The 21,455-nt window shown below is 41.8% G+C and overlaps 1 protein-coding gene across 1 annotated transcript in view; it reads right to left on the reverse strand.

Annotated features, from left to right (window-relative positions):
• The window catches only part of DOCK2 (dedicator of cytokinesis 2), a 407,119-nt gene that overhangs the window by 346,185 nt on the left and 39,479 nt on the right, over positions 1 to 21,455 (reverse strand). The window contains exons 7-13 of the mRNA XM_046000057.1: positions 18,365 to 18,500; positions 16,161 to 16,315; positions 11,007 to 11,088; positions 4,836 to 4,971; positions 2,485 to 2,560; positions 1,405 to 1,481; positions 734 to 859 (exon numbers count right to left, since the gene is read on the reverse strand). Of these exons, the coding sequence (XP_045856013.1) occupies positions 734 to 859; positions 1,405 to 1,481; positions 2,485 to 2,560; positions 4,836 to 4,971; positions 11,007 to 11,088; positions 16,161 to 16,315; positions 18,365 to 18,500 (788 nt within the window). The remainder of the gene's footprint in view (positions 1 to 733; positions 860 to 1,404; positions 1,482 to 2,484; positions 2,561 to 4,835; positions 4,972 to 11,006; positions 11,089 to 16,160; positions 16,316 to 18,364; positions 18,501 to 21,455) is intronic.

A 21,455-nucleotide genomic window follows, 5' to 3' on the forward strand; every position in this document is an offset into this window, starting at 1 on the left:
AGTAAGAATAGAAAACTCCGCAGGGGAATGCACAGGGAATTGCTGTGTCAGGTAAAGCACAGGCCCCCAGTGGACCACCATACATTGTGGAAAGGAGTGAGTCAGCGAGAGCAGTGGTGGATACAAGTCTAAGACAGGTTTAAGATAAAAAGGGAAGTTTCAAAATAGTGTTATTATATAATATCATTTGTTTTTCTTTTACTATATACATGTTTGGACTATCTTAATAGAGGTTACTTCTGGAGACAAAAATTTGAGGGAGTTTTTAATGTTTCACTTTTTACCTTTTCATGCTATTCGAACATTTTACAATGGGCATAGTGTCCTCTGGTAATAAAAAATACATAGTTTAAAAATTTAAGAGAATGACAATATTCTCCCCAAAAGAATAGAATTATTCTATGTGTAGTGAAGTAGGAAGGATGTCCATGATAAATTAAGTGATAAACCAAGTGGCAGAACCCTACATAAAGCATATAAAGTAATGTTATATAAGGCATATGAAGTGTGATCCCATCTGTGAGGCGAAAAAAGTGCATGTGTATATATTTATGTGCCTGCGTTTATTATGTGACTATAGGGAAGATTTTTGGATATACAGAAATCATTTTCAGTGGTTACCTTCAGGGAGAGAAATAGAAAAAAATGCAGTTGAAAAGGAAGGAGTTGACTTTTTGAAAAGAAAATGGTTGTGACAAGCTAAACCAACCCGTGGCCCACGGGAAGGCCAGACCTGGCATGATGATCTCTGGGAAGCCCAGCTTCCTGGCCACCACAGTGGTCCTGTCCACCAGGTGTGGGTAGTCCTTGCGGATCTGAATGATGTCACCCACAAGCATCTTCATGGTCACCCAGAGGCCTGGAAGGGAATGATCACCATGAAAAGCCAACTTCAAGGTGTGCTCATGCTTACCCTCCCACCATATCTCCCTTTGGGCTCTTTCTGAAGGAGACTGCTGGAAGCAGAGAAACAATCACAGATGTAGTGACCCAACATAGGAGGAGGCAGAAGGTAGAAAGCAGAGGGGCTCTGGGGCCAGGTATCTGTGGGCATGAATGCCACTCGTTACTTCTAACAGCGTCAGCTTCTGTCAAATTCACCCACACAGGCTTTGTGGAGTGAGGTGGATACCACCTATCTCACAAGACTGTGGGAAGAATTCAATCAAATAAGGAGGTCTGTGAAGGTGGCTGACACATAGGAGCTGTGGTTTGGGCACTAGGACATTCAGATTCAGGAGATGTGGTTTCCATTTCCATAGATCACAGGCTCCCATTTTTTGCAATGGTCTGTCTGGAAGGAAGACTTATGTTTGCCAGGGTTTACGATTTTCATCTGTTTTCCAAAGAATCAAGAGCTCCCAAGCCAGAACCCAGTCCACTCGGCACATTGTGGCACTGTACCTTGCCCACCACTGTCTCCTTTGGAGGCTGTGACTTTGCTCAGCAGGCTGTGAAGGAAGTCATTCTCAGCTGTCACTCTGGGAAGGAAAAGAAAGTACAAAATTCTTGCATGGTACTCTTATGGGGTTCCTATCTTGAGGTCCACATACTCCACAAAGTTACCCAGTGTCCCCGTATACCTTGGGTGAAAAGTGAGCCTGCCCATGCGAGCTCAGACAACATATTGCCATCAAGAAACAGATTTCTCTTTTTCACAAACCAACATGGCTCTGAGATCTGGGAATGTTATTGCTACAAGTAGAGGATATATATATATATATATATATATATATATATATATATATATAATCTAGAAGACTCTTAGAAAAGAAGGATTCCTAAGCCCTCAAAAGGAACATCTATTCAGCAAGATGGCAAAGGCTAGCTGTTCCTGCTCAGTCCTAATCACATATCTTAACTAGAGTCGCAGACTTTATTACCAGTGGCAAAATTCCATTCTCCTTGGACATCCTTGGTATAACAAAGTGAGGACAACATTCTCAAACACGGGGTCCTGCTTTCTCACAGACTCCTTTTTAGAGCAGGAAAATAACATTTACCCTCCTCACTACCCTCCTCTGAAATCATGAATATTTCTATCAGTGAGACCAGATAACAATTCCCTGTTATAGGTTCCTGATAAGCTGTTCCTTCACAGAGTTGTGGTTCCTTATTACTTGTAGTTAATGCATTAATCTTTTATTATCTGCTTAATTCCCCATCTAAACATAAGCTCCACAAAGACAGGGTTATGTCTATCTTGCTGACCATTTCATGCCTGGTGCCTAGCACAGTGCCCAGCCCTCTGCCAGTTGTCAATCAAACTCTGTTGAATAAATAACATCTGATGAATGAATGGGTGAAAATCTGGCTGGTTTCAAGTGCCTTAGCACTGAGGTCATCATTCTCTTCCTGTCCTCCTCTTGGGAGGCCCCACAGGGCTATCACCAACTCAGGGAATCAGTGCACCTTGCTTTTGAGCAGTCCTCAATGAGAAAGGGTGTGGTTTAAGAGAAGAGAAAGGAATGGGAAATCTCTCACGGGTGAAAAGGAATGAAGTGCTGCTTTTCTTCATCACTCTCTGCTTTCCCCTTGATGATGTCTGTTATGTCCATAACTAAACACAAACAAAAAAGGAGAAAAATCTATTAATGACTTATGCCCTCCTACTTCCAGGAAACCATGTCAATGGGATGAGATGTAGTACTAGAGGCTGGGTCAGGAAGTCTAAAAAGACAAGCAAGCCAGCAGCAGGCAATACACAGATAACAAGGGTTCATAACATGCAACAAGTAAGTAATAAACAACTAAGTTTGGATTTGACGTATATGTACTGGATGTCTACCATGCCTACAAAATCCAAGCACAGTGACTCCCTGTAGGACCTGAGAATCTAATGAAATCTCCTCACCCCCTTTTCATAAACATGCTCATATGCACAGACACATGCCTATAGGATCCTCTGCAATTCCAGAGGGATCCTGAATCCTCTGAAACTTCTCCTTAAGTTAGCCACTAAATGTCCTTAAAACAAAGGTGAAGAAGTGCATTAGAGAGGGGATTATAGAAATTGTTGTGAGGCAGGAGAGAAACATGGGGGAAAAGCTGATCAAATATAGCCCAAATCCTAGTAGTATGAAATATCTCAAACTCTCCAGGCCCTGGTCAGGGAGCCATTAAAACCATGGGGATAATAATTTTTTTTTGGCAGGGGGCAGCAAAGCAAGGTTTATTGAGCAATAGCAAAGTGATAATACAAAGCTCCCGAGGAGGGAGGGGACACAAGAACGTTGTCCCATTGGGGTAATAATCTACCAGTGACCACATCTAGCTATGTGAATTTAACCAGTATCCCTTCTCTCTGATAAACAGACACCCCCTCACCCATCTCAGTGAGCATGGCTTGGGAGGAGCAATCTCCCTCTGGCTCCAGAGTTGTTCATAGGACTTGGCCAATCAGAGGACCACATACCCCTGCCCAAAACAACTGCTTAGGGGATGAGCACATGGCCTGTGTTCATGTTCCTGGGGCTTCTACTAAAACTCATGGGAAAGGGGTGCTTGCTTTCCCCTGAATTACTAAACTGATAGACTCAAGCTTGGAATAGCTGGCCCACATTTTGCCAGCTAATTGGACAGTCACCTTCAGAGTAAGCCAGCAAGAGGACAGAGTGAGATACAAATTTGAGTTCTTGGATCCAGCTATGCCTGAAGCAATCTATGCCTGAACTTTTCAGTTACACCAGGATTGTTGTCATCTAAAACCAAAGGAGAGCAGACTAGAGCTGGGGACAAAGGCACACTCTGAGGTAAGACTGAAGGACCCTTCCTATCTTAACAGGGACATTGTGATGTCAGGAGTATTCCTTATATAGAATCAGCATTTCAGAGCAGAGCACAGACCAATCAGGTCAAAGTCTCTCATTTTGTAGATAATGAAACTAAGGCCCTGGGGAAAATGCTTGCCAAGGCCACCTAGTTAGCTAGCTAGCAACAATGCCTGATTAAAAAACCTTTTGGCTCATTATAAGCTAACTTGTCCACCCGGCCACTTTGCAAGCAGTGCTAGGGGACTAGTTGGAAAGCCAGGTGGTTTGTGAATACAGACAGATCAGTATCCTGAAAGGAAAAACATGAAACAGTGGGTTTATACATGATATAGAGGAATTATAAATGGTATACGACTAAAATACATATTTTAATAAAAAGAAATAAAACTGGCATATCAAATTGCTGTTTCCACGGGTCTTTAAATGTTCTTTTAAAAAAAAGTCCTTTAATTTTAAGTGGGGCTAATTAAAAGAAAATATATTAGGTAAATAACAATGCGAGTTCTAGTTAAATAACAAAACCCCTAAAAGTGGGACAAGAATGATGAAGTCTTAGAAACCCCAAGAGAGAGATCTAAGGCTTGGAGAAAAATGGGGAGGTGAGGCTGCTCAGAAGCAACCTCATTTGGTCACACAGACTCTCCAAACGTCCACTTCCATCTGGAATTTAGATGTGTGGCCAGTGACTCATTCTGTGTAACTGCATTTCCTGTCCTGGATATTTTTTTAAAAAATGATTTGCTCCTCATAATTAGATCCCACTCGTACTGTTCTTCCTTCCTCACCACACTGGGGAGCAAGGGCGCCAACTGCTCAGACGTCACCATGCTCCCAGCACTCTGCTGCAGACACAAGGAATCCATTATTTACCACCTTCATCATAAATCTGGACTTAGTCACCAATTATTTTGATTTAGTCACCAGAAATGTAGGTATTAGGAGTTGTCTGGTATAAATTGGAGGGGGGGTGGCAAAGAGGAGAGAGAAAGAAATAATCTTAAAAATTCAGCCAAATAAAATATGCGCTTCGATAAAAGTGAATCATGTGTAGTGTGTCCTTACCTGCCACCCCAAAGGGTCGCCTTAGTCCCTGTGTGCACTTTTTTGTATTCGTATCCTTGAGATCCATCTTCCCAACTCGGACTATTTGACAAATCAAGTAAATTTTATCCCTGTTGAGGTCTTTGTTTCCGAGATCCTATAGAGCAGGAAATGAATAGTTACACACGATGTGTCTAAAGAATTAGAAAAGGAAGCCCACTAATAGTAAATTGTGGGGGGATGTACTTAGCACCTAGTGTACATGGACCAATCATACAATTAGTCCTGGGAAAGGTAGAAAACAAGACGATCATACCCATTTCATAGATAAGAAAGGTAAGTTTTAGAAAGGAAACGGACTGACAGGTCTCTGGTGTTAAATCCCAATTCTTCAATTTCAAACCAATAGGGAGAGAAGGCTAGAAGTACAATATCAGTTATGCAGGTGGCATTTCCTATATGTCAGCTGATGGATCCAAAATAGTATTTGCCACAGATGACTTCATCCGTCTGATCACTGCTCATCACCACTAAGGGAGAAAGCAAAAGGAAGAGGGTACAATCCCAACGGTTATCATTTCCTGAGCACCTGGTGTATGGATATCACTCAGAAGAGGGTTGGTGTGGCACCAAACAATCCCAGCATCTCAGAGCTTAGAGACAACAGAAGTTTACTTCTAGCTCAGGCTACCTGCCCCATGCAGATGGCTGGGGGCTCCGCTCATCTACCTACTCTGGGCTGCTAGCTGACAGATGATCCATCTCATCACAACACACACTTCCACTGTCCCCACAGCAGGAGAAGAGAAGGTAGCAAATCACTTACAGGCCCTTAAATCTTCCACACATCACTTGGGCTTGCATTCCAATGACCAAAGCAAGGCAGGTGGTTGCAGCTAACTTCAAGGGGGCAGTGGAGTGCACTCCAGTACATGCCTTGAAGAACACCGACATGGTGAACTACACTGACGTGTCATGCACTGTGCCAAGTTTCTCGTAAGCCGCTGTCTTATTTGATCCTCAACAACTCTCTGAAGTAGATAGTACTCCTGCACTCCTATTTTACAGATGGGAACCCTGAGACACAACGAAGACAAGGGGTTTCTCTGGGGTCATGATCTTTGTCCTTAGAGACACTATACAGTCATTCTAAGACCAAAGTCTATAAACCAAACGACCACAACATATCTCTCTCACCATCAGAAAGATACAGGGGAGGAAAAGCCATGTAGACCACCTCAGCATCTGACTGTCCTGCTCAAATCTAAAACTTCAGTGTTCTTGGGACTGTCTTCCAGCTGGGTTAAGAAAAAAACTTCAAGGCATGTTGTTGGCATCAGAGTAGGAAATCCTGGACCTGCCCTCACTCGGGAATAGTTACTTTTCCTCCAAATTCATCCTTATATAGTCATACGCACTGGGAATAACCTGTCAGTTCACATAAGAGTCAGGGCCCAGGCAAAGCATCCACTCCCACCCTCTCATTGTGGCTGGTGTGGAAAGAAGAGCACAGGGGTGTGATCTGGAAGCAAATCATGGCCCCAGTGTTGTACACATCTTTCTGCTTGGGGTCTCCAATGGTTACATTTTATGCATCAACTTGGCTAAGTTATAGTGCTTAGTTGTTTGGTCAAACACTAGTCTAGATGTTGCTATGAAAGTATTTTGTAAGTCAGATTAACATCTATAATCAATTGACTTAAGTCAAGGAGATATGCTTCCGTAACGTAGATATGCTTCATCCAATCAGCTGAAGGCCTTGAGACTTCATTCACTGTTGTACCTCCAGCACCCAAACCTGAGGCTTCCAGTGAAGCAGGAATTCTGCCTCAGGACAGCAGTATAGAAAACCTGCCTGAGTTTCAGGCTCCTGGCCAGCCATACAGATTTCAAATTTGCCAGCCCCCACAAACATGGAAGCCAAATCTTTAGAATTAATCTGTCTATATAACCTATTGGTTCAGGTTCTCTCGAGAACTACAGACTGATACAAGGGTTGTCCTTTCACTAGCTGAGGAAATGGACATCTGCTTCTCTACTCTCCAAAGTCTCCCTGTGGGACAGGGGAAAAGGAAAAGCAGAGGAGAAGGGGGCTTCCTAACTAAGGAAGCTTAGCCACTCATTTGTATTCCCTGCTTTGCCCTGTAGGCACCTGAATTTGAAATCCCAATTACCTTGCATACAGATGATTGGACAGCCTTTTCTTTGGCCTGCCTGACTCCTTCCTCCCACCCACCCTGAAATCCTCTACAAACTTATCTTTAGAAGTCATGTTCATTATTTCTCTTCTCTCCCCACAACAATGATACTAGCTCCTTATTTTCTACCCTATTAGTGCTAATCTTCCACATATGACGTGAAAGGTCCCAAACATAATATATTTCCAGCTGTCCTAGCCTGATTCCCTACTATTCTCTGCATGTAAGAACTCTATTTTTGTCACAAAGTTACCTTTATTCCACCACAAACATCCTATGCTCACTTTCAACTCAATCTTTCTTCCTAAGACCCTGTCCATATCTCTGCCTCAGATACTTGTCTCTTATTCCTCTATATATCTAAATCGTTCCCATCCATAGGAGCGCAAGTCCTGCTTTCTGTATAATGACCTCTGTCCTTAATTACTTCTCTTGTCTCTTTAGGAATTTTCACATTTTTGATATTTTTCAGAGGCATTCTAGAACCACAAACGCTCTGCCACCTGAAAAGATCCTTCCTAGATGTTATGGGCTGAATTACATGTGCTGAATTCATGTGTTGAAGTCTTAACCCCCAGCACCTCAAAATGTATTTGGATATAGGGCCTTTCAAGAGGTGATTAAGCTAAAATGAGGTTATGCAATGACTGATGTCCTAACAAGCAGAGGAGACTAGGACACAGACACACACACAGAGAAGATCACGTGAGAACACAATGTGAGAACACAGGGAGAAGTGGCCATCTGCAAGCCAAGCAGAGAGGCCTCACAAGAATTCAACCCTGCACACACCTTGATCTTGGACCTCCAGCCTCAAGAACTGCAAGAAAATAAATTTCTGTTCCTTAAGTTACTCAGACTGTGGCATTTTGTAATGGCAGCTCTGGCAACTAACGTACTAGGTAAGGCTACGAAGTTCTTAATTAAGCCTCTCTTCCACTCCACTTCTTTGAAGAGATTTCATTTGATCCAAGGAAGACACCAGATCTTTAAAAGCTGCCTCATCAGAGATTCTTGGCACTAGAGAAACTTAGCATCTAACAAAATATGTGAGCACACGTTATTCTCTGGAGAGTGTATAAATGTGCAATCCTCACTCAGAACCATGTTCCAATCTGTGGTGTTTCTCAATCATTTTTATTTTGGCCTTATAAAACTCAGGCATATTAGGGAAGCTGAGGCAGGACAACAGAACTTAAAACATGTGTCACCTAATTTAGTAATCCATTAGCACTCCTTTTCCTGTTCAGTCTTGTTTTCTGTGTGTTAGCAATAACCCCCAAACTGGGAAAATTCTTAGGGAAACTGGTAGTGTGTTCTGCTTGTCTCTTACAGAGCCAAGGATGGTGAATGCAGACAGGGGAAGCTCACCATTGGCCCAACCCATGTGCCAGCTCCTAGGGTTTTGCCCTCAAAGAGGAAACCAGAAAGAGCTAAAATCCAGAGATAAGAGAAATAAGGCCAGAACGGTATATGCCTGCCAACTCTTCTCTTGTCTCTAACTTAAACATCACCTCAATGCCCGACTAAAAGTAAAGCCCCGGGGTGCTTGGATGGCTCAGTCATTCGGTGTCTGTCTTTGGCTCAGGTCCTCTATCCCAGGGTCCTGGGATCGATCCCCACATAGGGCTCTCTGCTCTGTGGGAAGCCTACTTCTCCCTCTCCCACTCCCCCTGCTTGTGTTCCCTCTCTCCTGTCTCTCTCTCTGTCGAGTAAATGGATAAAAAATCCTTAAAAGAAAGAAAAAAAGGAAGGAAAGGAAGGAAGAAAGAAAAGCCCAGTCAAAAGTGATCACATCACCCTGTTTTAATTATCTGCATTGCATGGATTGCCTTTTGATATATTCTTATTTATTTATTCATTTACTTGTTTTCTGAATTCCCCCAGCACATCTTTTTTTTTTTTAATTCGTTTATTTGTTTATTTACAGCATAACAGTGTTCATTGTTTTGGCATCACACCCAGTGCTCCATGCAGTACGTGCCCTCCCTATTACCCACCACCTGGTTCCTCAACCTCCCACCCCCCCCTCCCCCGCCCCTTCAAAACCCTCTGGTTGTTTTTCAGAGTCCATAGTCTCTCATGGTTCATCTCCCTTTCCAGTTTCCCTCAACTCCCTCTCCTCTCCATCTCCCCATGTCCTCCAGTTATTTGTTATGCTCCACAAATAAGTGAGACCATATGATACTTGACTCTCTCTGCTTGACTTATTTCGCTCAGCATAATTTCTTCCAGTCCCGTCCATGTCGCTACAAAAGTTGGGTATTCATCCTTTCTGATGGAGGCATAATACTCCATTGTGTATATGGACCACATCTTCCTTATCCATTCATCCGTTGAAGGGCATCTTGGTTCTTTCCACAGTTTGGTGACCGTAGCCATTGCTGCGATAAACATTGGGGTACAGATGGCCCTTCTTTTGCAAGGGCCTATCCTCTTATTCAATGCTCTATCCTCAATATCTAGCACAGAGCTTACCCATAGTAGGTATTCACTGGATAGCTCTTGAATCAATAAAAGAAGCTAGAGCACCATGACCTTCCTTGTCCCAAAATGAACACTCCCATCATTTCAAGTATTAGCTCATTGAACCAGTCAACCAAGGTTCCCAAAATCATTTGCTGTGGGCAGAAGAGGTGGTGGCACAGGCAGAATTCCATGCAGGCAGAATCACATTCTCATTGATATTGAGAGACACAAATTTACTGATGCCCTTTCCTGCATGTTTACATCATGAATTGGTTATCTGCAAAATGAACCACTGATTGATTGCCTGTCCCTGTACCTCTCATGAAACATCTGTCTCCTGGTTTAATCAGGAAGCCCCATGGGACTTCCTATTTATCAAGAAAATCTTAAATAGGCTCCTCCTTCTAACTAATAATAAACAGGACTGAGACACATTTATATATGCCAGGAAAACTTTGTCTAAGCAATTAGGACTATGATCTTATTCCATGCCTCTGGCTCATTTTTCAGGGAATAACAAACAAAATAAATCAGCTGCACTCCAATCTAATTGTGACATAACATAAGACATTGCACTTAATGGGCTGTAACTGGAAAATTATTGTAGAGCAACGTAGGTTAATCTAGCATGTCGGTCACTCCTGGATCAAACTCATAGGTTTGGCCAAGGCCCAAATCCCTCCCTGGCTCCTCCTCTGAAATTTCCCTTGCTAACACAAGCAACAGAGTGAAAAATCTCATAAAAGCTCTTTTTCCCCAAAGGAGCTTACAGAGAACGCCAATATCTTTAGGTACCTTAAGATCACACTCTTAACACACCCACATGGAAATAGGACAAGAGAAAGGTCTTTGCTGGAAATAATAACCCCTATCTTTTTCTTTCCAATATTTGTCTTTTCCAGAACTAAAAAGCCAAGCTCAGTTTCGGAATAAAGTACCCAACTAACAACTGATTTCAATATTTCTGCATATGTTTTGTGCAGGAATACTGGTATATAGAAGAATGATCTCAGGGATCTATTAAGAACTTTAGTCATCTGTGATTTGATTATATTCAGAATATCCAATTTATCGATGCAGTCAATGTTCTTAGAAGGTCTTTTCTTTTTTCTGATACATGTTAGAGAGGTTTTTAGAAAGTCTGAGCAAAAGAAAGGAACTCAGATTAACCATGAATTAACTGATAAATCAGAATAGCTGCTGTTCCCAGTTCATGTAGACATTATTGCTGAAGGACCCCTATGCACTCTGCATGTGTTCTTGATGTGCACGTGAGTGAGAAAGAAAGAGGGAGGGAGATAACGAGAGGGGCAGATCCATCTTCCTAAGAGCTTCCAAAGGGCACACAACACCCCCACCCCCCCCCCACACACACACCCCGTCTGCTCTGAATCTCTCCAGAAAAACCCAGAACACAGATCTGCACCCAGGTCATGCTTCCTTCTGACCAAGTGACTGGCATCGTTTCCAAGATCATACCCTTGTGAGTATGGAAGACAGTAACAAGAAAACAGTGCACACCCACCGTGAAGACCACTTTCAGGTTGTTGAGCATCTCGATCTCCTTCGGGAAGCCCCTGCTGCCCCATCTGACCAAGTAGTTCTCACTGTGAGAAGAGGAGTGGCAACACATTACTTCCTGGGGCTCAACAATGCTTCAGTAAAAATATTCACTAAGCCTCTACTGTGTGCTCAACAAGTACGGGCTGCTGGAGACATGGTAGTGTTTGAGACAGATGTGGTCCCTCCTTCTAAGAGACTGAAGTTCTTAAAGAGACCCGGGTGGGGTGGGGAGCAAGAAATCACTAATGTGTACATTCATGGTCTCTTTCCCCAGCCCATCTCCTGAGCAACCTAACATTTTTGAAGAGTGGCAGTATTCTCTGTAGAATTAAGAGTGGGACAGACTGGGGAAAGGGTTTTGGTATGTTTTGCTAGACATTAAGAATGCATTCTTATCTCATTCCCTTTCAAGACTAAATAGAAATTTGAATTTTTAAAAAAAATATCCATTAGACATGGGACTGTTTCCTTGAATGAACATCATACTGTGATAGACCATGGATGGCCTTAGCCATTATCTGAGATACACTTAAATAACTATCAAAATGCAATTGTGACAACTATTTATATTCAATTGTGCCATAAAGACAAAGTCCAGGGTGTTGCAAGACTGTATATCAAAAAAGTCTGGCCTGGTCTGAATGGTCAGGGAAGTCTTTGCCAGGGATATGTCATGTAAATAAAGAGAAATAAGGAAAAGAGAATAAGAAGGGGAAGTGTTCCAGGAAAAGCAAACATACATTCAAAGGCCCTGAGGCAGGCTGGAGCTTGATGCATCTAAAAAACAGATTCAAGGGGAAAGTGGTAAGAGAAAACTTAGAGAGGTATTATAGGCCATCCAAGGATTTTGACTTGATCCTAGAAGGAATGGCTATCCACTGAAGGATTTTATGAGGGGCAGTCACACAGTTCTGACCTATGATCATTTACCATCTTACATCTTCTAGCAAACATACATCACCTTGTGAAGTTCATACTAGTCAGTCCAGCCACACTGAGAAAATTAAGAAGTCTCATGCTTCTTTAACATAAGAGAAACTTGAGAGTTTGCTGAGTTGAGACATAACATTTGCCATGCCATATAGGAGCATATATTGTTGGGTGTTAAACAAATGCCCATTATCTTTAATTAGCATAAAAACAAAAAAAAACCCTCAAAAACCAAGTCATCCCAAAAAAGCGTAACAAGAATTTATCAAAATTAAGGGGAATTGCTGTATTTTCAGAGATTTGTTCTCTCCCATTTGTCCATTTGCTACTCTCTCTACTCATTCCCAGAAGACTAACGAGAGTAGTCTGAGCAAGTTCAAGGAGGAAGGGAACTGAAAACAAAATGAACACAGTTCTTGATTAACCACTGGTTAAAATTCAGTCAAGTTAATTGTAGCTTTTCTGGGGCACCTGGGTGGCTCAGTTAGTTAATTGACCAACTCTTGATTTCCACTCAGGTCATGATCTTAGGGTGCTGGGATAGAGCCCAGCATGCGGCTCCATGCTTAGCCGGGAGTCTGCTTGAAAATAGTCTCTCTCTGTCTCCCTCTGCTCCTCCCCCAGCTTGCATGCACACATACACTGTCTCTCTAAAAGAAATAAATTTCTTTTTTTTAAGGTTAAAAGTAGCTTTTCTTCTTTATTTTAAATTTTTAAAAAATATTTTATTTATTTATCTGACAGACAGCGATCACAAGTAGGCAGTGAGGCAGGCAGAGAGAAAGAGAGAGAGGAGAAAGCAGGCTCCCTGCTGAGCAGAGAGCCAGATGCGGGGCTCAATTCCAGGACCCTGGCATCATGACCTGAGCCTAAGGCAGAGGCTTAACCCCCTGAGCCACCCAGGCACCCCCCCCTTTTTTTTTATTTTTTAAAAAGATTTTTCTTATTCACTTGAGAGAGAGAGAGAGAGAGAATACATGCATGCTGGAGGAGGAGTAGAGGAGGAGGGAGAGGGACAAGAAGACTCTGCTGAGTGCAAAACCTAACCTGAGACTTGATCCCCACAACCCTGAAATCATGACCTGAGCTGAAATTAGGAGTTGGACACTAAATTGACCAAGCCACCCAGGTGCCCCTCTTCTTTTTTTTATTTTTTAATAAGTTCTAAAAATTTTAGCAGAATTTTCAGCAAACTAAGAAACCTCTAAGGCTCCATTAAAAAATAATAATAATTATTATTATTATTTGCCATTGGTTATTTCCAGAATGTCATAGTGAACTACCTGGGTCTTTCCCAGGACCTTCGATCACATGTAACATGCCTAGTAGAGGACCAACCTGTTAGGTCTAAACATTAGGCACCAGAAATTTTCTCCTAGGGGAAATGTAATCATAAATAAGAAAAGCAATTTAGCAGGCTGAAGTGGCTTTATCCATCCCTGCCTAGAAAGACCTGGATGGTAAATACAAAGGTCCACCTGGCACCAAGATAGGTGAGACCTGCTGTACGTGACACTCTCCTTTGTGTAAGGGGAGGACCATCCCAACTCCTCCTTAAGCTTTTTTTTTTTTTTTTTTGAAATTAGCCTTGTCACTACCTGATGTCTAGGCTGCTTCTTTTTGGTCCTACAGAAATTTACTGTAAATTTCCCAAACCAGATCTCTTTAGGCATCCATTGGAATTAGACCATGATTCATCCCAACAATGAAAGCTCAGTCTCAGTCAAATTTCACCAGTCCACATTTGGGCCACATTGAAAATGCCCTTACTTGCCTTTGCCAAGAAATGCCTTGTCTCGCCATTTTATGTCAACCCTGGCTAGGCAGGAGTAGACGAGACTGATTTCTTAGGGGAAGAACAGCTATCTAGACTCAGAATGACTTGGGCAGTGCTTCCAAGTTCCCCTGTCCCTCTCTTGTATCATGCCTCTTCTCATATTTCTTTGTTTTCTACTTCCCCTGTCCCCCTTTTTTGGTTTTTGCCCTTTTGGTTCCCCCTCTTCCTCATCTCTCAGTTTCCTGAGGGCGTCCCTGTATTTCTGGTGCTCTCAGAGGCATCACTCAGCCATGCCCCATTGAGCATATCATCTGGTGTGGCACATCAGGGACCAGAGCTGCCATGTCACTGATCCATTGCCTCTTTCCACAGAGCTAGTTCAGGTCATCCATCACTTAGATGGGCCAGCAGGCCAGGCACTCCTGTCAATTCGATCATGAAGCATCATGTTTTCTGAGAGGCAGGAAGGGTCCAATGAGTGCTTTTAGGATCTTTATCACAGGTACCTTGGGGATAGCTGTTAGGGAATGGCAAGGGGCACACACACCATTTCAGGTGTGTTCAAAGGGGACAGGAACATTCACTGGCAGTGTTCACTGAAGCCCAGCCAGGTGAACTGGGCTGGCTGTTTAATAGTAGGGATTTAGATTTGCTATAAAGAGTAGCTATCCACCATGACAGTGCTGAAACCCTGATGAGAACTATTTAGGATATTCAATACAACCCTTTCCTTGGTGACATACATACTAAAGTGGGAACTAGGGGCAACTGAGTGGCCCAGTCTGTTAGGCTTCCAATTCTTGGTTTCAGCTCAGGTCATGATCTCAGAATCATGAGATTGAGCACTGCATCAGGCTCAGAATCACTTGAGATTCTCTCTCCTCCTCTCTCTACTCTTCCCATTCATGCTCTCTCTCTTTCTCTCTCTCTCTCTCTCTCCCTAAAATAAATAAATCTTTAAAAAACATAAAATAAAGTGGGAATTATCTTGCCTTTGGAATCAGATAGATGGATCTGATTAGAAATATTAGCTCTCCCATTAATAAATACATATGACTTTGAACCAGTCACTTGAACTTTCTGGGCCTCATTTTCTCACTCAAATGACAAGGACTAATGAGAATTAAATGAGATCATGCACAGACCTCAGTTCAGTCCTCTTAGATGGAAAACCCCTCCATGTTTCACAAATGTTTCCAGAAGAGCCATTATTTTCCAAAGTACTGCTATTCACTAGGCAGAATATGTGATCTCATTTAATCATCATAACAGCCAAGCTAGGGAGAAAACACTTTCTCCATAAAGGCAGAGAGATTATACTCCAGATGCATTCTAATATGTCAACTGGGACTTCAGATATGGGACTTCAAATATGCGGCCATATGTTGGCCCAAAACCCCACTGGAGGAGACTGGCAGGGTCACCACCTGGAATGATGTTCTAAACCACAAGCAGATGCCAGAAGCCCAGTAGTCAGGACTGGAGGTGTACAAAGTCTTTTCCCTGGACGTTCTCAAAAGGTTTTCTCGCTTCCTCAAGCTGAAGCACCCAGAAGTTCCCTTACTTTCTCCATTCTCAAGTGCACTCTGTTAAAGTAGTAATAATAATAGCCACTGCCACTTGGAGCACCGTGTGTCAAACCCAGTGCTTCACCTGCTTTTTCTTATTAAAGTCTGAAAAAAATGATCTTGTGAGGGTGGTGCTAACATTTTGCAAATGGGCAACTCAGGCTTAGAAAGATGAGCAACTTGCCCAAGGTTAAGAAAGAGTAAATGGCACAGCCAGGATATGAACTCAGACAGTTTTCAGAGCCCACATTCTTAGCCTGATATCACCCTGGAGGAAATGAAGTTCTCACCATTTACTTCTTTTTTTTTTTTTTTTTTTAGATTTTATTTATTTGCCCAACAGAGAAAGAGAGAGAGCACAAGCATGGGGAGAGGCAGAGAGAGAGGGAGAAGCAGGTTCCCCACTGAGCAGGGAGCCCAATGGAGGGATCCATCCCAGGACCTGGGATCATGACCTGAGCCAAAGGCAGCCACTTAGGCTGAGCCACCCTGGCGCCCCTACCCACCTCCTATTTTAAGAATAGGTATTTTTAGTCTATCCAATACTAGCTATATTAATCTCATTTTTTTATGGTTTTCCTGTATCAAAAACCTATTTACAAAACCCTACTATGTAACCATAACCACACTATGGGAAAAATTTGTTGGTAAATAATACTTCAACCTGACTCGCATATCCCACAATATGTTTCTTCCATATTTTCAGACTCTATTTCTCTTCCAAGTGGGAATTTCTCCACAACTGATGATGGGAATAAAAAAAAAAAAAAAAGATGCTCTGTGCTCTGCTAATTCCAACCTCTCATATATAGACAAGGCAGACAATATTGAACACACCTACCTTATGACCGTTTGTTTGTTGGGATCATAGAGAGACATGAAGAGCTCAGCATCTTCCCCAATTCGGCACACAAAGTTCCTCACAAAGACATAGAGGCTATGGGTGGGGGATGAGGAGATCCGGGAATACATTCCATAATCTGGCTGGTCTTTTGACTAAGAGTTGGAGGGAAGAAAGGAGAAAGGTGGAGAAAATCAGCCCAGTACCACTTGGGATTCAAGTCTGAAGATTTCTGCGTTATATCCAGGTCTACCAGCAAAAGTTTCTGTGATCTGAGCCAAGTCACTCTGACTCTTGGGGCCCTGATTTCCTCATTTTGGGAAATACCACTGTTTGACCTGGCCTTCCTCATAAAGTTAGTGTCATAAAAAGCACAAACCATAAAAAGAAAAAAAAATGTTTAAATGGACTTCATCAAGACTAAAAACTTCTGCTTTTTAAAAAATGCATTAAAGAAAATGAAAAGGTTAGGCACAGACTAGGAAAATATATTCACGAAACATATATCTTATAAGGAATCCATATTTAGAATATACAAATATACAATTTTATTTAGAACATAAAAGAGTTCCTACAACTCAATGAAAAAAAATTAACCCAATTAAAATGGGTAAAATATTTAAACAGACACTTCACAAAAAAAAAAAAAAAAGATGCAAATGGCATAGCCAGTAAGCACATGAAGAGATAGGTACTCAACATTACTAGTCATTCAGAGATATGCAAATTAAAACCACAGTAAGATACAACCACTACAATGGCTTAAGTTGAATGGCAAGACCTAGCAAGCGTTGAAAGAATGCAGGGCTAATGGAACTCTCATATATGGCTGATGGGAAGGCAAAGTTGTACAGCCCTTTTAGGAAATAGTATGGCAGTCTCTTAAAATGTTGAACATACAGGAATCATAGGATCCCACAGCCCTATTGTCAGGTGTTACTTGGAAATAATGAAAATATGTGTCTGCACATATGTTTGTAAATGTTCATAGCAGTATTATTTATATAGTCCCTAGTTGGAAACAGCCCACAAGTCCAACAATGGGCAACTAGTTGATGATACAGCAACTCAACAATACAAAAGAAAAAAAAAAATATATATATATATATACAACATGAACCTAAAAACACCATGCTGAGTAAAATAACTCATACACAAAAACCATATGATTTCATTTATATGAAACTCTAGAAAAGGCAAAAGTGTAATCACAGAAAACAAATTAGGAATTGCCTAGGCCTGGAGACTGGGAAAGGGGATCAACAATGAGGGAACTCAAAAAGACTTTCAGGGTGACGCAACTGTTGATATTGTGATTATGGTAGAGTTGACTTAACACTATATTTTAGTAAGATTCAGTAGACTGAATTAATTTTGTGTGAAATTATCTTAATAAAACTAAAATTAAAGTTGCTTGCAAATAATACACAGTGGCTAAAATGATTTTTTAAATCATAAGTCAGATTGTGTTAACCTCGAGAAAAATTTTTGTTTCCTCGAAACCTTTTGTTGCTTTTCCACCACACTTGGGATAATACTTTAACTGTTTTCCGTGACCCCGCAGGCCCTGTGAAAGCTGGCTCCTGCTCCATACCTCTCCAAATCCTCGCTTACACTTTCCTACTGCTCATCAGGCCCCATCCACACTGGCCTTTCTCCTTCTGGAACATTCAGAACATAGTCCTATTTCAGGGCCTTTTCACTTACTGTTCCCTCTGCCTACAACACTTTGTCCCTAGATCTTCCCAGGCCTGGTGACTTCGTATTATTCAAGTGCCAACTCAGATGTCTTTTCTGAGAGAGGCCTTTCTTGATAGTCCCTTTTAAAATAGCTCCTGGTTCACTCTGATTCATATAACCCTAGCTTATTACCTTTTAAAGACTTAATACCATCTGGAATTAATCTGTCCATTTATTTATTTACTTCTTATTGCCTTTCTTCTTTTCCCCTCTCTGGAATATAAAATCTCCATAAGAACAGGAAACTTGCCTTGCATTGAACTACCTGTGGGATGGATGCAGAATGAATTACAGACCCACGTACAAAAACACAATAAAATGCATGTGGTTACTGATCATCTCAGGTCATAGGACAGATGTCTCCTTGAATAATATGGAGTCTGGTTAATTAGCCTATTATTTGAAGTTTATGATGTGCTACATGGCTGCTGTATGACTGCCAAAGCCTATTTTACAAAGCTCACCATTTCTTCCTTGATGCGCTCCGTGATCTTATCAGTTGCTTCTTCATGTGCATGGAACAAGCTGATGACACTTGTATTATCGGGGTCCAAGATATTTCCATCATCATCTCTGACAATCAGATCAAGCTCAAGAATTCTGAAAAGCAAAAACAGAGGGTAAGGATAAATCTGGGGAAGTTTAAGCCTTTAAGATGTTGGTGGGAAGTTTATGACCAGAAAGTTCAGCTGGTCTCTGAGAATTACAGACTTCCACGGAAAAGCTCTACACCAACAGCCTTGCGCACAGCTCTGAGACATACTGGTACAGTTCAGCCTCTTTGGGTGGCACTATGGCAGTGTATATTAAATTTTCTTAAAGTGTATATTTTCTGCAATACTAAATCTAGAGAAACATCCACATTTGAATGAGGATGTGTGTTACAGCATTGCTTACATCAGCAAACTGTTGAACAAAACCCCAATGTCTGTCAAAGGGAGAATAGTGAAATAAACTGTGACCTGTAATGCAATTCCATGTAGCAGTGCTTAACAAGTATGATATAGCTTTAGTATGTTCAATGATACATCTCAGTGAAAAAATGAAGTATGGAAAAATGCATACACTAGGTTTATATAAACAAATAAATAAAGTCATATATATTATCGGGGTGCATGCACATGAATGACAAGAAAGAGGAGAAGGGTCTGGACAAAAAGCACCAAACCACCAATACTACCAACAGGGGTATCTGCGAGGAAGGGTAGGACCCTGGGACCAAGATGGGTAGAGGGGTCAAAGGAGACATGTACCTTATCTTAAGTTGTTTTACAATATCATATCATATCATATCACATATATACCAGAAGAATGTGTTCAACAACATTTTGAACATAGTTGTTGGGGGATATCTCAGATATACTGCTTATTATCCATAGCTTGCTCTTTAGCTCTTTGACTTCCAGGCCATAAGCTTTCCCCTGCTTGGTATTGATTTGTTTCAACTGCATCTGTCATTCTGATTGGCATCAATGATGTTTAATAACAGCAAACACAAAGCACTTGCAGTAAGCTCACATATGTTAAATGTTTTATGTATATAATGTACGTTACATACTATTACTAGCCCCATTTTATAAATGGGAAAAGGCCAAAGATATGGGGGCTAATTAATTTGCTCAAGGTCGCATAGATAGTTACAAAAATAATATCACATCCTGGTCTGCACTCTTTTTTTTTTTTAAAGATTTTATTTATTTATTTGACAGCGAGAGAGAGATCACAAGTAGGCAGAGAGGCAGGCAGAGAGAGAGAGAGAGGGAAGCAGGCTCCCTGCCGAGCAGAGAGCCCGATGTGGGACTCAATCCCAGGACCCTGAGATCATGACCTGAGCCGAAGGCAGCGGCTTAACCCACTGAGCCACCCAGGCGCCCCTGGTCTGCACTCTTAACCTCTCTGGTATACTTACTACATGGGAGGCACTTAGGAGCAGTATTGGATTAGGGCACCAAGGGTAGGTTTGCGGAGGCCTGGATTTGAAGCTGCTTTTGCACTTGATGTTGGGACGGAGGACCTCAGCTGTCCGTACAAAGAAGATAGGGGAATGTGGGCTGATGAAGACTGAGAAGGCTGACAGTGACCCTACTTAGGCACCATTCCTGAGTACTGACTGTGGAAGGGCAGCATGGACAAATGAAGGAGACTAAGTTTCCATGTCTTATTTGAGAACCAGATAGAGAAGCACATCTCTCGTCTCATCTAAATGCAAACAGAAGGTTCACCTTTTGCCCACATTCATTAAGAAATTAACTTCCAACTAGATAGGACTCACAATGTTGCCTGGCCATGCTGCCAAACGGGTGATGCTAAAGGAGGATAATGCTTTCAACTAATGTGGCACAGAGACTCGCATGACCTCAGGAAAGATGGAGCATAGCTGATACATAATTTAATGCCAAGATCTCTCTAGCTCTTTCTCTTCAAAATTTATCAGAGTGGATTATGATTCTAAAATGTATGAATAAAACATTCTTTAGGGTCCAGCTATCTTGGGATTTGGAAGAGTCATTTGAGGATTCCTCACTCCTTGGAGACCAAGGAGCCAGCCCATTACTAGTCTCATGTGGAATTTTTAGAAGCTTTAGTAGTCACAGGCCAGGACTGCCAGAATTCCCATAACTCAGGGTCAGGAGAGGCTGTGTCCCAACTGAACAGCAAACCATTTACTTTGGAGAAATGAGATTTTTACATTTTTTCCTCAGAGGTAGCCCCACACTGCTCTCTTCTGTTCAGGAAAACGATAAAGTGAACCCAAAACAAGGGTTTGGGGAAGTCTGCACCATAAGCATTTCCAAAAACAAAAAAAAATTTAGTGGTAATGAAAACAGAAATGGCTCCTTCTGTGGCTCATGGTCATCCTCTGGACAAATTCAAACTCCTTTATTTGGCACTTAGGCCCTCAAGGTTCCGGCCCCCATATGTCTTCGTCTCCATGTTCCTGTTAATCTCTGAGCTTCTCCTACATTCTCTCTCTCTCTCTCTCTATCACTCTCTCACCCCTCTCTCCTTCTCAATTACCTAATAATTGCCACTAGTCTTGTTAGATTCCAGCAGGTGTCAGCCACCTCCTTCCCTCCCCCACTCTCTTTCCATGCCTCTTGCTCTTGGGAAAGGCGTGGCCTTCTACTCAGTTCCCTGTTCACTTCTCTCTCTCTCACCTTAACCTACCATTGTCCTCAGAGGCAATAGCATGCAGTACTAGTTAAGCACTTGAACTCTAGAACCAAGCTACTTGGTATAAATTTCAGACATCTGGGACAAAAATGGCCTAATGACTCTGCGATCCTCAGTTCCCTCATCTGAGAAATCAGGGTGATAATAGCACTTACCTACCTTATCAAGTTGTCATGAGATTTAACTGAATTAATGTATGGAAAGTGCTTAAAACAGCGCCTGGTAGATTGTCACCACTCGGTGAGTTATTATTAGTTTTCTTTGCTTGCTTTTTAGTGTTGACATAGAAGCTATATTTTGTAAATATCTGTGTCCTCAAGGCCTAGCAGGTGCTCAACAAAAGTTTGATGTCTGAATGAAGGAACAAAGTGAATGATGGGA

The sequence above is a fragment of the Meles meles genome, chromosome 3 (assembly GCF_922984935.1).
Source record: "Meles meles chromosome 3, mMelMel3.1 paternal haplotype, whole genome shotgun sequence".
NCBI lineage: Eukaryota > Metazoa > Chordata > Mammalia > Carnivora > Mustelidae > Meles > Meles meles.